This window comes from Danio aesculapii, chromosome 10 (assembly GCF_903798145.1).
Source record: "Danio aesculapii chromosome 10, fDanAes4.1, whole genome shotgun sequence".
NCBI lineage: Eukaryota > Metazoa > Chordata > Actinopteri > Cypriniformes > Danionidae > Danio > Danio aesculapii.
Window position 1 is genome coordinate 13,765,108 of NC_079444.1, and position 19,007 is coordinate 13,784,114.

Genomic DNA, 19,007 nt, shown 5'->3' on the forward strand with positions numbered 1-19,007 from the left:
TATTTTGATCTTAGATGTTTATTAGAAACGTTTGACTAAGCTTAAAATCGTGTTTTAAATAGCGGTTGATTTCAATGCACTCAAGCGATTCAGTGAAACTCAAACTCACCTCTTTGAGTTTGTCAGTGAGTACTCTGATTTCCTCTTCATATTTGTCTTCCTTTGTGGAGTACTGGAAAATAAATGGGGGGGAAACAATAAATGATGCACCCATCACTGTGTTAAATTCAAGAGCTTTTCTTGCGATAATCAAGCCTTTGAAGATGAAAGATAAAGAGTTGCTTTAAACATCATTCCCTCTACAGTCTAAAACCTACAACAGAATACTAAAATACATTGAGTCTGAAATCAGAAGAAGAACAGCTTTGCATAGCTTAGGCAACAGAGATGGCTGTGAAGTCAATGAGTATGAGAAATTTATTTTGCTTGACTAAAAAACTAATTTAAAAAAATGGCTTGTCTCACCCTGCATTAGGCCTGTCACTATATCTTATTTTTTGTATGATATATTGCACCAAACTTTATTGCAATAAATGATATTAATCGCTGTCAAGACATTTTATGACATTATAACAGCCTCATAATGCAAGTACATTGTCAAAGAACGTGTAATATTATATTCTTAACAATATTTAATAGAATTGCAGCAATTGTAATTAATCAATGACAATTTAATAATGAGGAATTGTCATCAGAATATGAAAATGTATATCCCAAACAAATTAATAACAATAATAAATGTTAACAAAAAAAGTGTAAGGTAACAAGAACTAGGAAAAGTTACATTTTTAACAAAATCATTTTAGACTGAATACTTTACTACTTTAGAGTAAATACTAGTGTTTGTATTTAACCATAATGACACTAACACCTCCAACAGAGATTGGATGAATTCACAGAGGCTGCATAATCAGCTAAAATCTTGCTTACATTGGTTATGTATGCATTATATATCGCATCACCAAAAATAATTGAGGTAATGTTCATGTGTTGTGCTATAAGTTGATATATTGATTATTGTGACAGGCCTACCCCTGCATACAAGGGAATCTCAATTTCATCCTGAAACACTTTTTGCACAAAGAATAAACAAATGCTGACAGCCACAATTAAAGGATAAAAATTGATTCTGACTTAAAAGTGAGCATCATTTGGACTGGGCTGTGAAATACTACATGTACTCTGCCTACCTTCTCTGCCTGAGCCTCCAGGGACTTCAAATTGTTGGTGACATTTTTCAATTCTTCTTCAAGGTCACCAGATTTGCTGTACCATAACAAGGATGCAGGAAAAGAAAGGAAAAGGAGAGGAGAAAGAGAGCACTTAGAGAAGATGGGAAAGGCAGCCATTTAGTTAAAGGGACCCCAACTTGAATGAAACGATAAGGCGATTCTAGCTGTAATCGGAGAAAATTTAAAGCACGGTAAAATTTTAAATGCCTTAAATTTTTTACTCACAAAGCAATTTACTAGAAAATGTCCATGTAATGGACAACATAACGACAGGCTAAAATGACAAGTTAAATAATGGCTCCACTGAGCGATATGGTTCAGTACAATACAGTATGATACACATCACGTTTCCACCTTCAATGTACTAAAATAATGAACTGCACTGGACTATATTTCTATGACCCTTTCATAAGGTTACTTAACAGTACTACAGTAGGGCTGTGCAAATAATTGAAAATTCGGTTTCGATTTTGGCTTCTAACGATACTGAAAAAACATACATTTAAATAAAATGATTATTGCATCATATACCGCCCCTTTTCAGTTGTACACATTTGTTGCTCTGCAAATCTCAGTTTCACGTGAAATGACTAAAATCATGTACTGTAGTGTAACTTTTGCAGCACGGGATGCGCATCATTCATTGATGTACATTCAAATTTTTAAAAGCGCGATTGAGATCGCATGCTGTTGTGTGTGTGCGCGCTCAGCCACAGAGACGAGCAGAGCACACACACATCTAAAGTCATCTTAATGTGAGCACTTTAATGGTCAAATAGGTGTCAAAACATGGTGTTTAGTGATTATTTTTATTAACCCTCATTTATGTAATAAAGAAATGAGTTGAGAATCAAAAGACATGTGAAAGTGAAACCATAAATCAGAACCGTACTGCTCTTAAAGTGACAGCGTGCAATATTCCTGCTGTCGACTGTTTTTATCATTAATCAAACGACAAAAGGACAAAAATCACTCACTGCTCTTGACTGAAGGACTTTTGTTGCTATAATTAAAGTTTTTTTTCATACAGTGAAGATGCTTAAAGCAGTTTGTTTCATATTTTTATTCTATTGTATTTATTTCCCTTTTCTTATTTACAGGGAGGAAAATAACTGTATATATACAGTTAAAGTCCGAATTATTAGCCCTCCTGAATTATTAGCGACCCTTTTCCCCCCAATTTCTGTTTAACGGAACACATTTCTAAACATAATGGATTCAATAACTCATTTCTAATAACTGATTTCTTTTATCTTTGCTATGATGACAGTAAATACCATTTGACTAGATATTTTTCAAAATACAAGCATTCAGATTAAAGTGCGATTCAAAGGCTTAATTAGGCAAGTCATTGTATAGCAATAGTTTCTTCAGCAGACAATCAAAAAGATTTATTGCTTCAGGGGGCTAATAATATCGACCTTAAAATAGGTTTCAAAATATAATAAACCTGCTTTTTATTCTAGCCAAAGTAAAACAAATAAGACTTTCTCCAGAAGAAAAAATATTATAGGAAATACTGTGAAAAATTTCTGAATCTAAAAATAATATAAAAAAAAAATTGTATTCACAGGAGGGCGAATAACTTTTGACTTTCACTGATAATTGTTTTGAATAATCGCGATTACAATTATGACCAAAATAATCGTAATAATAATAATAATAATAATAATAATAATATTTTCCCTTAATCGAGCAGCCCTTTACTACAGCACCAAAAAGGTGGAGCTAGACTAAAACAACAGCACAGAAAGCGCACCATTTTAAAGCACACAGTCGAAACACACTGTTATGTGGCCATGAACTATGGTCAACCCAAGCTCAAACTAATTTAGTCATTTCCTTAAAACTGTGCCTCTGTGTTTCAGCAAACACTTGCCTTCATCAGGGTAATGATACTACCCTGTTACCATGATGAAGGCAAGTGTTTGCCGAAACGCGTAGCTGCAGTTTCAAGGAACAGCCATGTCAATAAAGATTTTTTAATCTTTCTTTCACATTTTTCAAGTGCCTTAGACTTACTTTTGCTCTTTAATCTGATGAATCCCTTACCCAAAGAGCACAGGCACATAAATTTACAGAGTTTATGCAGGAATCCTAAAGATAATATCAATACCTTAAGACTTTTTAAAGACCTTCTCAGAATATTTTAAGCCTCATCGCCACTTCAAGTTCTTATCAGTCTCAAACCTTTAACTTAATAAACAGTTGTAGTTAAATAAATCAATGAAGCACAACCTTGCGACAGATCTCATATAAGCTCGAAAGAAACATATCTTCAAAGAATAAATTACATTGTTGTTTTCAGCAACAGGCTTCAGACACTTTTTAAACTCGCCTTTTTCCAACCAAGAATACGCAAACTTACATTTCCCCATTTTACCGTCTGATTTGCTCTATGGTTTCGCTACATGTGGAGAGAGTCACATCACCTGCGTTTGACGCAAATTACGTCACATCATCCAGATGGAGGAGCTTGGCCGGCGCGCTCTGGCCCGAACTAGAGATCTGCACGGGACTGAATTTTTTTTAGTACTCCCGCCAGGTTTTATTCTGCACCTGACCGCTCCTGCTGTATATTTAGCTTTTGTTCCCCCACTGCCCGACCGCCCTGTTTTTTACCCGATCGTTCCTGTTAAAATTAGATCTGGTTTCCTAAATCCAAAATTAATCTACGTTAAATTGGGTACTATGATATATAAAGAGAGAGATAACAGATGATAAAAGTGTAGGTTGGGCAAGGATTGTAAACTTAATGTCAGTTTTGTTTGCCCATTTATGATGAGACATGAGTGCCGCATTAAACAGTGACGTGAGGTGAGGTTTGTAGCTAGTGAGGCACTGACTCTTTCAAAGTCAGATTTACAAACATGTCCACTCAATATATTTGGCAACTACCGACTGCGTTTCATACATCATATCAGCATTATTTTTATACACATAGCAGGTACACATTGGGCCAAAAAAGAATGTAAAATGTATAGCGATTAAATATGTCTCCCAAAAAACACAAAAGCCACAGCAGCAAAAACTGAATTTGCTGTATGTCCTCCATTGTTGTTTACGAGGCCGTTCACAATACATTGAAATGTGTAGAAAGTGCAAGAGGTGGGACTACCTCACTATTTGCATGTGCTTGTTGTGCTTCTACATTTGAAATAATAAACTTGAGTGCGCAAAAGCAGCAATAATGTAAAAAAAGAAAAAGCCACACATTTCTGCCATACATCATGTCTACAAAGTAACAATGTCTACAAAGTCCTGTTGTTGGCAGTGGAAACAGGGTGATCCATACTGAACTATACCATACTGTCCTTACTGAACCGTACCGTGCAACTCGGTGGAAACAAGACATAAAGAACACAAGAATTTAAATCCTTCAAAGTGACTATCATTTCAATTCATATGATAATAAAATAAATAAATAAATAAATAAAAAAACAGTCCTTTTCCTGCAAATTTGCTACATGAGAGAAATGGTTAAAAACGTGGTGCTGCCCAAGGTTCTAGTTGAGGCCACTTTTCCTTTTGCAAAAAGGTGCATTTGATCTGCAGAGGAATAAAGAAGAGCAGCAGAGGAGGTCACTGATCTCCGAAAGAGAGGAAAAGTCAACAGAAGCTGGCGTAAGCGTACTACATCAGTTTCTTAGTGGTACCTCTTCCTCTCCAGCCATCATGGATTTCAAATTCTGGTCCATGAGTCTAAGTTCCTCCTCCAGCTGCCTGACTCGACTGGGTTAGTCCAAAATGGGCCAGTAGGGGAAAAGGAGGTAATGGGGGAGTCACAGGGCATGATCAATGGAGCATGCATTTGGAAGACAGGGGGAAAAAACCACAATCAGAAACCTTGCTGTTGTTAACTGATCCTGAGAACTCTTCTGTTAATTAAAGACATAATTCACATAAAAACGTCTTCCTCATTTACCCACACTCAATCTTTATGGAGTCAATACAGGGCCATATATGCTTGCAACATGACAAGGGGGCGGAGTCATGGGAACTGGGGTGTGTACGGCATGCCTGGACCTGCCTCCTATGAAGCGACATGACTCCGCGCCCTTTCAAATCAGGGCCAGAAAGGCCTAGCACAGAAATGTGAAGTGCCGTTGGCGACAATAGCCTAGAGATATTCAATTCCCGGCTTGAGGTCCTTTGCCGATTCCTTCCCTTCTTTCTGCTCCCAATGATTTCCTGTCTGACATCTCTACTGTCCTATTATAATAAAGGTGAAACCCCCCCCAAAAAATTATTATTAAGAAAAAAAAAAAGAAAAAGAAATGTGAAGTGCAAAAAGAAAACAGCATCGCAAACTCATGGTTGGCTGAAAAGCAAATCAAAATGAGCATTGCAATTAACCTGAGAGGTTTTGTAAAGGCAATACTGGAAAAAAATATTTATGCAAATATATGTATTTTTTTAAATTGCAAATATAAAATGTATTTTTTTGCACTACTTGATTTTTATTTGCATTTCTTTATTTTTGTTTGAAAAATAAATTTTTATTTCTCAAAACTCAGTTTTTCCAAATTTGCATTATTTAAATTCTTTGCTTAATACTTTATTTTTTGGTTGCAAAACTTTCTTTTATGTTGCAAGTATATGGCCCCGGATTGACTTCATGAATCTTTAATGAATTTCTTTTTTCTGTTGAACACGAAACAAGACAATTTGAACACTGTTAGGGGGGAAAAAAAAGCTATAAATCATGACAGAATTGTAATTTTGGGTGAATTATCCCTTTAAGAAAAGCACATTTGCAGCAGCTGAAGTCTTCAGAAATAACAAATAACTTCCATTATTGAATGGTAAGTTCACTGAACGCAGCTTATTTATTAATTACAGGTACCACAGGCATATGCAGTTATTCATGCAGATATAAATACCCATTGTTTTTAAAATAAAACATTACAGTTAATTCAATTTTGTTAATTGCACCTTTGTAAGGAATATAACTATGAATCAAACGCAAGTTTGGACATTTTTACACCTTTTCATTGTGTTAGTTATAGTCTACATTCACGCAATGTGGAGTCAAAAAACAGAATCAGTAACAAATATCAATGACACAGGAGTAAAAGGTTACTGGTGTTTTTATGCAACAATGCAATGAAACCCAATCTTTACTAAACAGTTTGATTATGATTTGTGTGTACTTACGCCTCAGCCACTTCAGCTCGTTCCTCAGAGCGCTCAAGCTCACCCTCAAGAATCACCAGCTTGCGTGCCACCTGAAGTCAGAAAATACACAAAAAAAACTAATTTACAGATACATATACACATGTATACACACATATACATATATATACATGTATACATATATCAATGACATGTAAAGAAAAGTTGAGAACAACATTAATCCCCAATAATTAATAATGCTGAGAAATCAAACTCCCACAACACTACAACAACAAAAATATGTAAATGCATTCTGGAAAATAATACATATTCAAAATGAATTTCAAGGAAACATGAATAAATTATTGTAAGACGCTTATGGATTTAGCTTGTTTATATTTTTATTCAATTCTCTATCTAGAAAAAATAATGTCCCCACTATTTATTGTGAACTTTCTGAACCATAGGCAAAATTACGTTTTCATTTATATTGTAAGTGCATTGTCTTATAATAACTAAAGAAAAACCATAAAGGTGTGAAACTGAAAATATTGTAAAGCCCGGCTCACACAGTGCAATTTCATCAACAATTTGTTCATCTGAGAAAATTTAAAAAATGCTAAAATCTGCGATCTTTAATCGTTGGTTTGACATGTTCACCGACAGCAGAATAATGCTTTTTTTCTGGTTTAATATCAATGAATATTATGATTAAGATTAATGCTACTGGCTGTTCATATTAACTGTGATTTATCATTTCAGTTACTGTGCGTGTCATGGATTGACGACATCAAACTCCACATGAATCTTGCACGTGTGTGTGTTTGCCATGTCTTGACTTCCGTTCAGTCTTACATTGTGACAGCTGAGATCTTACAGTGTGACATGGGGATCATATTCATACAATCTGACAAGCTACAATAGTTTTGGGTTATTAAAAAGTCCACAGTGTGATTCAGGCTCAATATATAGTTACCGAGATATAAACCAGTCATGAGGTAACAATTTTGGTTTTACCACCTACAGGGCAAAACTGGCATATATGGTTTTGTTTTAAAAAGCTTAATTTAAAATCGGTCATTAGGGGAGGTGAAAGTGTCCGGGGTCCACACCTCCTCATATTTGCGGTCAGCCTCCTCAGCGATGTGTTTGGCCTCCTTTAGCTGCATCTCCTGGATCTCCATCTTCTCCTCATCTTTTGTTGCTCTGTTTTCTATCACCTTCATTCCTCTGCACAAAACAACAGCACATGGTCAGAATTACATTCAGGCAATTCCATCAATGCACTAACTTAACAAGGTGAAACTCAACAGGCTTGTGGTATTTTCTCATGATTCTCCAAGGTTTGTTCACACAGCACTCTACAGTTGTCTACATCAGCAGGCAACCAACCAAGAGAGTAAATACTTTGTTTAGCCACTGTCCTTTCCAGCTGGGTAGCCAGTCAGGTTCAGTTTAGTTTCTACCAATTCTGGGTTTTAGGTTCCATAAAGGTAGCTCAGTTCAGCTGCTTCATAATACCATGATAACAAAGAGTGGTTGAAGTCGAGCTCAGAGGCGTCGCTAGACCTAATTTACTTATTTAATTCGCCAGTGCCCCAGTAAATACTTTGAGATTCGATTTACCTTATATGCAAGTGTATTTATTAAGAGTGGTAATTCCGAAATAAGGACGATATTCTCTATGTGCAACTAAACCAACGCTGGTGAAAGCAGTGTAGTTTAATCAAAAAGCAAACTGACGCATCTCCGTCTGTGCACAGAGAACCCGCGCGCCTCTGGCACGCGCTGCTCTTCTCCTGGTGCGAGTCCCGGTAGTTAACATGCAGGCCAAAAAACTTGCAGCTCATGCGCCGCTTATGCGTTGTAAAACCGTCGTAACAGCCTTTTTTGTTTTGCAAGTTGACAAAACTAAAGTTTAAACAATATGAGGGTGATCTTCTAAGCAAGGGATGACGAGTCAAGGAGGTAAGACTTAATAAACCTAATTCTCTGCCATGTGTCAAGTCGAAGACAACAAATAATTCTATAAAACATCCTTTTTTGTATTCTATTGAATTGTCTACACAATTTCATTCAAATTAAATTAATATTCATGCAAAAGATTTCTTAAATGATCTTAGCATATCACTCCAGTTTGTGGAGTTTGTTCAGATTATTTAGAATAATAATTGTATAATAACAATAATACTTTTATTTATAATGAATATTTGTTTTATATATTTATTGAAAATATTAAATATTATTATAATATAGCTTCATAGTACAGGCCTCAATTACCCATTCCCATACCACTTGATTTTTAATTTCCCATAAATGCATTTATTTATTATCTATTTATTGTTTATTTGTCCCAATGTCAGCAAAGGCTATACTCATGTCAAACTCAAAATTATTAACATTTACAATATTTAGCATACAAATATAGTTTTAGTTAATTGTACACAACCATTTAGCAAAATCATGCATATAAGCAGTTGAAGACAAAATTAATAGCCCTCTTGTAAATTTGTTATTAATTTTGAAATATTTCACAAGCACTGTTTAATTGGGCATTTTTTAACTACCGTTTTAATAACTAATTTCTAAAAACATTTTTTGTCTTTGCCATGATGACATAATATTGTATCATATACTTACTATAATAGCAATCTTAGGTTATTTTACTTAAATAACAGTATTCAGTTTAAAGTGTAATTATATATATATATATATATATATATATGTATATGTATATATATGTATATGTATATATATGTATATGTATATGTATATGTATGTGTGTGTGTGTGTGCGTGCGTGCGTGCGTGCGTAATTCCTGCCAAACTGAAAAAAAATTAGACTTTCTCCAGAAGAAATATATAATAGAATCTGTGGATACTGTGAAAAATGTCCTTGCTCTACTTAAAATCACTTAGGAAAGAATAAAACAATTCACAAGAGGGCTAATAATTTAGTTTCACGCAGATATACATCCAAAATAAAAAAAAAATAAAAGCACTACAATAACTGACACAATATAAAATCTTTCTATTCTAAACCAATTCTAATACTTTTCCAATAGTAACTTTGTAAAAACACCCATTAACGTACGTTCTGCTCTCTCATAAAAAAAAATGCACACAAGTCATGAAGTTAATAGTGATATGCTGCTCCCACACCTCTCGCTCTCATCTGCAGCTTTCTCTGCCTCCTCCAGCTTCTGTAGTGCAGTGGCGAGTCTTTCTTGAGCGCGATCTAACTCCTCCTCAACCAGCTGGATACGTCTGTTCAGAGATGCCACCTCAGCCTCGGCCTGCGGTCAAAGGGAAATCACACAATGAACAACAGGACTGCATGAAATGGAGGAAAAATGTGTGATAAACGTGTTGGGTAATGAAGGCGATACGCAATGCTTAGATCTTAAAGGAGGGTCTAAAGCCATTTAGTTCATTCAGAGTTAATTACAATCTTAAATAGTTAAATAGACCCTCAACTACTTTTAAACCACATGAAAGTAAGTGCCTGCTTAAAGAAATTATTCACCCAAAAATGAACATTTATTCACCCTGAAGTGGTTGCAAACCTTTACAAGTTTCTTTCTTCGGTTGAACACTAAACAATATATTTTGAAAGCAGCGGAAAATCTGTAACTATTAACTTTTCCATAGTAGGAAAAACAAATAGTATGAGACTCAATGGTTGCAGGTTTCCAACATTTTCTAAAATATCTTTTTTTGTGTTCAGCAGAAGAAAAAAATAGCAACTCATTAAGGTTTGAAACTATTGAATTGCGAGTAAATTATGACAATTTTTTATTTTTGGGTGATCGATCCCTTTAACTGGGTAAATAATAGAGTAAATGATGTAGTTACCCATGCAGTGTGATTCTGTTGTGAATAAAACGATGCAAAAGCATGTGCAAACTGATTATCATTAACATCACAGTTTATTTTTCTTTTGTTTTGCTTGTAAGTCGGTGTATTGAAATGTCTGCAAACTTAGCTAACATTATTTCAGTGCACATACTGATAAAGTTGTGATGTTGGACAATTACAAAAGGGTCAGCATTTTTCATTTTAATCACTTTTACTTTTAATGACATTATATCATCACCTTTAACTACCACCACTATGTTGTTGCCTAAAAAGTAGACATTTTGAAAGAAGGGTAGGCTTTTACGGTTTATTTGGCTACTGTTTATTTCAAATAATCAATAAATCACTCAAATAAATAACTATTATTATTATTACTGATTAATATTACACTGGGTTTTGCAGTAAAATAAGTAAAACGCCTCAGAACACCACACAAATTGAAGACTATTCAATTTTAGACAAAAGTTAAATGTTTTATTAGGGACGTTTGAGTCAGAGTCACTTGCTGTCTTCAAGAAACGACTAAAAACTCAAATATTTAGTCTCCACTTTCCTTCCTAATCTGCAACTGCCTCTCTGGCTATACCACTAACTGTACTCTCTCTCAAAAAAAATTAATAAAAAATAAGACTTACATTACTAATGCTTTGCTTCTTAGACTTTACACACCTGAAACTTGCCTATAGCACTTATTCACTGTTGCTCTTATAGTTGTGTAAACTGCTTCCATGTCCTCATTTGTAAGTCGGTTTTTCACTTCTGTTGGACTGATGAGTTTTAAAACCTGCTAACTGCTATTCTAAAGCATTCAAATCAAAGACAATTCTCCGGATGGATTAGTCAGAAAGAAGTCATAAACAGTTGAAGTCAGAATTATTAGCCCCCCTTTGAATTTTTTTCTTTTTTTTATTATTTCCCAAATGATGTTTAAAAGAGCAAGGACATTTTCACAGCATGTCTGATAATATTTTCTCTTCTGGAGAAAGTCTTATTTTATTTCGGCTAGAAGAAAAGCAGTCATTACTTAAAAAAAACATTTTAAGGTCAAAAGTATTAGCTCCTTTATGCTATATTTTTTCCAATAAGCTACAGAACAAACCATCGTTATACAATAACTTGCCTAATTACCCTAACCTACCTAATTAACCTAGTTAAGCCTTTAAATGTCACTTTAAGCTGTATAGAAGTGTCTTGAAAAATATATAGTAAAATATTATGTACTGTCATCATGGCAAAGATAAAATAAATCAGTTATTAGAAATGAGTTAATAAAACTATTATGTTTAGAAATGTGTTTAAAAAATCGTCTCTCCGTTAAACTGAAATTGGGGGAAAAAATAAACAGGGGGGCTAATAATTCAGGGGGGCTAATTATACTGACTTATACAGTGTATACCATTGGATGTCTTATGGGTGAGTTAATCATGGGCTAGTTTTCATTTTTGGGTGAACTAACATTTTAATGCAAAAGTCCCAATCACATGGCAGCAACTCACTAAGACTGCAAATGATTTCAAGAGGATCTGCTAAGTTCGAACTGAGCCTCAGATTGATTGTTTGTTTGAGTTTTATGCCATTCCAGCTTCTATGGACATTTCCATGGAAAGAAAATGTATACTAGAGACATTGATTATATTAAGGTTTTCCAATTTAATTTGACTAAAATCTCCAAAGCTGTATTTGGCTTAACACTGTTAAAAAGAATGCACTAAATAAAATAAATTCCTCACAGAATAGAAAACAACACAATCTAATAAGACATGCTTCATGTGGAAGGATCTTCTCCAAGAATTAAAAACTTGTGTCCTCCTGGAGCGACTCATTCTACAATGGGTAAAAACAATCTGATCCCACAGGTTGGAGAATTTAGAGACATTTCTGTCCAACATTAGGGCTAATTTCCTGACGTTTGTTATTTGAATGGGCTCTTTGCCATTTGTTTTAATGCAAGAACAAATTGTTGGCTTTAGATCCAAAGCAGGTAGTGGACAAATTTAGGGGTTTGTGAAGAGTGGTTCTTTTGCCAACTGAGCCCAAGAATTGAGATTTAAGTGACATGGTTGAATGTGTCATGCTTATTGGTTTTAGATAGTGTGATCTGAGTGTTTTAGAGCTAGTGGGATTTTCATAGACGACTTGGTTTACAGAAAATAGCCCAAGAAATATTCAGTAAGAACAAGTTCTGTGGGTGTAAGTGCCCTGTTGATGCCAAAGGTCAGAAAAAAAAGACCAGACTAGATGAGCTAATAGAAAGGCAACTGTAACTCAAATAACCACACATTACAATCCAGGTCTGCAGAAGAAGAACATCTCTGAAAATACATCATGCTGAATTAATGTTACTAGGGATGCACAATATATTGCTTCAGCATCGATATCGCAGTGTGAACATTTGTAATAATAACATCGCGAGTATACGCAATGTTGAGTTTATATATTATTACATTATATATTATAATTTTCATGTGTTTTTTAAGGCATGTGACTGTACAATGATTTTTAAAAGCATTAAATGAACAAGAAAATAAGAATATATAATAATATTAAGAAATTGTACCGTTTGTAACTTTAATAATGATTAATTTTATTTAACAGTGAATACTGTTAGACTTGGAAAATGATAAAACATTGCTTATTTCAACTTCATATTTATTCATTTTTTAAATTGTAGATTGTTTATTATATTTTATTCAGATGCACTTTTCTATAGAATCATTTATATCAATCTAAAATTATGAATTCTTTCCAAATAGAGATATTAAAGTCATCTGGTGAAATGGTATTCATATTGCAATATAAAGTATACAAAATATCGCAATGTTAGATTTTTCCAATATCGTGCAGCTACTGTTACTGCTGAGGGCATTTCTTCATCAAAATCACTGTTCATGAACAAGAATGGAAAAATACTTTTTATATTGACGTTATTAAGTGCATTCAACCCATATTTAATCAGTTTCTTCATCCTCCGACGATTCTTTGCTTATTTATTTACGTTTTTATTATGTAGCTGAATGAAGCTGATGTTTCCACCAGACACTGCAGCCTTCTCTCTAAAGGCACTGCTGGCGTTTAAGTTTAAAAATGCAAAGTTCACCATAAAGAGGGCTGAGATCATGGTCTGTTTGTCCAATACTTTAATAGCTAACTACATGCTAGCAACGCAATTACACGGTCAGCCTTTTAAAGGTGGGAACATTTAATAATGTCACCAAGTACACAGTACAATGGACATGAATGAATGGTTTCTCTGTCCTTTAGTTTAAAGATCTCCTCCTCATGTTGAAGAACAATGTGCCTATAGCTGCATTAGCCAACAGTGAAAAAGGGCAAGTCTTCTCTCATGCTGATCTTTATAATATAGTAAACCAACAATGTCAGTACAAAGGTGGCCCAATTTGTTTGTAGGCCATGCAGCATCTCCAGCCATTTTCATGGAGAAATCCAGGTTAAGACATTCAGGGTTCTTACACCTTTTCAAACTTAAATTCCAGCACTTTTCAAGCACTTTCAAGGTGCATTTTTATGCTTTTCCAGCACCTAACGCCATGGTTAATTACGTTTATATATGTTGTATGTACTTTTTTACATTTAAATACATTGTCCTATTTTAAAAAAACACTATGACATTGATAGATATGATATGATGGCATAGATTTATTGGGTTGGTTCACTCAAAAATGATTAAAAATTAAATAAAAAAAGTTCAGTTAATGGATGAAGTATGTTTTTAAGTTTGGTCTCTTTAGTTGATATCTTAAATGAGTTTACAGTCAGATTTTGTTAGGGTGTATTACCAAACTTTCATGACCAGTCGTTCATGATAATACATGTGCATTGCTTCCATTTTTACAGTCATTGGTTTGGCATTTCAGGTGCGAAGACACATTCTGGGTGAATGTCTCCTAAATTCGTATGAAGCTAATAGTATGCCAAAACAATCTGAATTTGAATTGTGTTCATTTGAATTATTAACAATTGCAAGTTAATAAAACTGATTATTATACGCTATTAAAATGTTTTGAATTAGAATTTCTTAACTAAAAGATAAGGTTACAGAGGTCAGAATCAGCTCAAGCTTAAGTAAGTTTGATTGACCAATGAGATGTAATTGAATTAAATATATGAATTTGGTTCACTGAAGCATGTATGTTTATTACACAAACTAGCAGCGTTTCGGAAGTGTTATTGCAAAGAAACATAAACAGCGCGCAGAATGATAAATGCACGGCTATGCGCATTGCATGCTCCATGGGTCACACTGATCACTCGACGCAGAAGTATAAACCAGGCTTAAGAGTGTTGTGTAAAGCCTGATTTATACCTCTGCGTCAAGCACACACATATGCTTTGGCGCAGCCTACGTGTGGTCGCATAGCCCTTGTCGACACAAACCTCTCAAAAAATGTAGCTACAAGTCGCAATGACGCATGGCGCAAGCTCTGTGATTGGTCGGCTTGGTAGCGCTGACGAGTGTGGGTGAAGGTGAGAGCTGCAAGCCCGATGCAGCGAGTGTTTACAAGTGTCAAGTCCCATGAAGGAGTTCTACATGGAAACTGTTGTTTTGTGTTTACCTTATGATTAAAGTTGTTGCACATCTGCCGGTTCCTGCCTCAAAATGAGCGGGTTTTAGCCATTTGTACATTAAGGTTGCGTTGAGAAAAAACCAAAACACCAGCGAAGACACTCGACACAGAGAAAGATAAACACCTACTGCCAGATAGCGTTTCGGAAATGTTATTGCAGAGCAACAGAAACAGTGCGCAGAAGTATAAGTCCAAGACAATGAACAAGGCATGTGCCGTGGGTCACGCCGATCGACGCAGAAGTGTGAACCAGGCCTAACTAGTCATACAGTAATTTGCATATAGTAATGCTATCTTCACTTTCTAAGCAATTGAATGACTACTATAGTCACTTAAGCCACTAAGCCCTAGGAGGTTAAGATAACGCAAGGCAAAAAAACAACAACGAAACAATAGTGAATAAAGTTAGCAAACTATGATAAACCATTGCAACTATATTTTGTCAAGTAGGCATAGGACGATAACCGTTTAAGGTACACTGCGGTTTGGAAAAGTCAAGGTTTTAAAACCGCCAAAATGTTCTGCTATACCATTCCTAAGGTATGTGTAAGATTTTTTTATTAAAAAGATTTATTTTTTTTTAGGACAACAGTATCTCCAACAGAAAAGATACCCAATGATGCTGTTTTAAATTGTAAAGAAATCTGTGTTTTTGAAAGAAATCAAGACAGCAGAAGTCAATGGTTCATTTCAACCATTTAGCTTGACATGTTTACTGCCAAGCTAATATATTGTATTCAAAGGGGAAAAAGTTTTTGGTTTTTACCCAGACATTTAAAAAGAATATATTTTAGAGCAGTGAGCACAATACCGTGAAACCATGACATATTTATCCAAGGCATGGGCCTTATACCAGCCCATGCCTAGTGTCAAGTACAGTTGAAACGGCTTCTCAAAGAACAAACGTCAAACTGGTGTCTTACACAGACAAGCGCGCAAGAGGATTAACCTCTGATTCAAGATCCTCAGCGTCTTCCCTAACATGGACTAATACTGCACAAACACCACATTCAACAGACCATCTGCATCACCCACAGTATTTGTATCTCCAAGTCATAAACGGGAAGAACTTGACTTCGGTGTGAGGGATGTTGTGAGTTTATGTGGGTCAACATCCCACATCCACCCTCAATATAAACTGTAATCCGCTCCTTGTGTCCAGCGCATTAGCTCAAATTCACTTGACAGGTCAGAAGGCTGACACTCACTGACGTTTTACAAACTTGTTTATTACACATCGCATGCTGTTCTGATATATGTCCCTGGACCACAATACCCGTCTGATGTTGCATGGATATATTTGTAGGAATAGCGAAATATATGTTGAATTGTGCTAAAAAAATTATTATTAACATCCTCCAATATACTTTTGTAATTTTCTTCGGCAAATATATCAAAACATGATTTTTGATGAGTACCATTTTAATTTGAACAACTTTAAAGGCTATTTTCAAATAAAATAACTAGAAATCGTACTTTATTCAAACTAGGGCTATTCGCAATAGTCCCACCACAGGATCTGCAATGTTGAGTTTGTGTCATAATTTTTCATTTGCATGTGTCTTTGATGCCTGTGATTGTATAATGGTTTTAAAAACATTCAGGTATAAGATATTGTAACATTTGTGACCATTTATGACCTTATTTTTATCATTTGGTTACTGTACTTGAATACTGTTTGACTCGGGAAAAGATAAAACACTTTATTTCAATTGTATCTTTTTCTCTATAACATTTATAGATTGCTATACGTGAAAATATTCACAACACAAGCAAATACAGAAATGCACTGCAAATAACATCGACCACAATGAGAATGTATCAGGGGAACCCAAAAAGTTTATAGATTGTTTATTAGATGTTATGGAAATGCACTCCAACCGCAGAATCATCCCAATCAATCTAATACTATAAATTCTTTCCCAATAGCGATATTAAGTCACCTGGTGAAATTGTTTTCATATCGCAATATATTTCCAATATCGTGCAGCCTTACAAACCATTTCAACCAAACCAGACATTAACAGAAAGCTTATTCAGCTTCTAGGTTATAAATCTCAATTTCCCCCTAAAATTACGAATTTTCTCCTATGAATTTTATCTTATGAATAGAACGTGAGATTGACAGGTGGATCGGTGCAGCGGCAGCACTAATGCAGTCAATGTACCGGTCCACTGAGGTAAAGAAGGCGCTGAGTCGAAAGGCAAAGCTCTCAATTTACCGGTTCCTACTCTCACCTATAATCATGAACTTTGGGTCATGACCGAAAGGACAAGATCTTGGATGCAAGCGGCCGAAATGAGTTTGCTTCGCAGCGTGCACCCTAATGCTGTGTTCACACCAGACGTGGTATAAATGCGTTATTTACGTGTTTGTAAATAGACCTGTGAACATTTTGAGTTTACTTGCTTCATTCGCACGTCAAATCCACTTAATTCATGTGTCAAATTCACTATGCAATAGATGCCCTACCTTCAAGCACAGGAGCCAATCAGCAAATCGCTATATGGCGAATAAAACCTGCCTTCTAGTACAGGAGCCAATCAGCGATCGCTATAGAATGACAATTCTCCAGAGGAGGGGCTTGGACTAGACGCGAGTTTATTTATAAATGAAATTAAAGGCAGTTTTTGTTTCATTTTATTGGTTATTCATAATATGTAATGTAACTAATCTTGGCAAGTAGTTTTGGAGAATTTGATGTTCCCCATTCAGACGGAATGACCGAGCATACTGCCCAAGAGGTATTTCAAAGATGGCCGCCGAGTGAAATGACTTGCCTTCAGGGTCTTTGCTGTAGCTTTGTTGCTAAATGGCTAACATGGATTTTATTGAGAGAATAACTGTGTTTATGTGCTTTATAAAGGCTGAAAACAGAGTCAATTCATTTGGAGCTGTGTCTGAGTCCACTAGATCTGTGACTTCATTAACTCCCCCAGAAACTTAACCTGGATGATGGAGGCTTTCAGTGGTCCTTCTGACTGAGCCCAGCCCAGTTTGACCAACTGTTGTATGGTGTCGGCAGGAGGATTTTCCCCTGGGACACCAAAAACAGGCGCTACTACATAAGCACGCTCCTACAAGAGAAAGCTCCTGATTGGTTAACGCAGCGCGAATGTCTGCTGTTGTTCAGATTTTCTAACATGAGCGATTCGTGCAAAACGCTCAACTCGCGCCACTTCATTCGCGCCGCCTCATTCACGCCGCAGGATGTCTATTCGCGTATTTGCATTGGCTTAACATGTAAATCACTCGTGCTTGACACTTCTACCGCGTCTGGTGTGAACGCAGCATTATAGATAGGGTGGGGAGCCTTGTCATTCGAGAGCAGCTTGGAGTAGAGCCACTGCTTCTCCACATCGATAGAAGTCAGCTGAGGTGGCTCGGGCATCTGTTTCGGATGCCTCCTGAACGCCTACCTAGGGAGGTGTTACAGGCATGTCCCACCGGGAGGAGGCCTCAGTGAAGAATTGTACTTTAATTGTCATTGGCTGCTAATATGATTTCAGCATTTACTATTTGCAATTAATTCTTTTCTGAAAGGATAATTTTAAGGAGAAAGTCCAAAAGTGCTAATATAAAACCAACTTCTTTCTAGAAACCAACTAATCCCTTATGGTTTTGAGGTCTATGGTCACACATGTCCATGTTGGTTTTAAATTCGCACATTCGTTCATTTAACTGCCTCTACATTGTTTATCATGCTAAACTGAATATGCAATCACAATTAGCATGGGACTTCAAAACAACATCAACACCATCTAATTTACAGTAAACATGGTTTTACTTTGATAGTCATTTGCTGTTACCCAATTTAGAATTTGCAAAGAATACTTTTCTGAAATTATATTATTAAGCAGAAGTCTAAATATCCGAATATAAAACCAACTTTACATCTATGTCCATGATGAAGTAAACTAAATGCATTTGCTTTAATAAAATTTGAACGCCTCAATGTCACTATAAAACAATCAAGATGTAATTTTCCAACCATGATGAACAGTTGTCATCTACATCTAATTAGATAGATATCAAAGGTCAACCTGACATTTAAAGCCATGAGGCCTGCAAGGGGCCCCTTTCCTTAAAACACCTGACTATTCTTATAAATAAAAAAATATATGCCATTTATTTAAGTTAATAGAGCGTGTCTGTAAATAAATAAACTCAATATCCAACTGATTATACGAGCCTCAGGTCCGGTGCTAAAGTATCC

General features: G+C 35.5%; 1 protein-coding gene across 5 annotated transcripts in view; it reads right to left on the minus strand.

Annotated features, from left to right (window-relative positions):
* Nucleotides 1–19,007, minus strand: part of tpm2 (tropomyosin 2 (beta)) — a 57,754-nt gene that overhangs the window by 18,225 nt on the left and 20,522 nt on the right. For 3 of the 5 annotated variants that reach the window (XM_056467124.1, XM_056467123.1, XM_056467122.1), the window contains 5 exons: nucleotides 9,509–9,642; nucleotides 7,460–7,577; nucleotides 6,390–6,460; nucleotides 4,889–4,964; nucleotides 110–172 (listed from right to left, as the gene is read on the minus strand). In XM_056467124.1, the coding sequence (XP_056323099.1) occupies nucleotides 110–172; nucleotides 4,889–4,964; nucleotides 6,390–6,460; nucleotides 7,460–7,577; nucleotides 9,509–9,642 (462 nt within the window). Of the gene's footprint in view, nucleotides 1–109; nucleotides 173–1,190; nucleotides 1,267–4,888; nucleotides 4,965–6,389; nucleotides 6,461–7,459; nucleotides 7,578–9,508; nucleotides 9,643–19,007 lie in introns of all 5 variants that reach the window. The other 2 variants (XM_056467121.1, XM_056467120.1) reach the window with 1 other exon arrangement.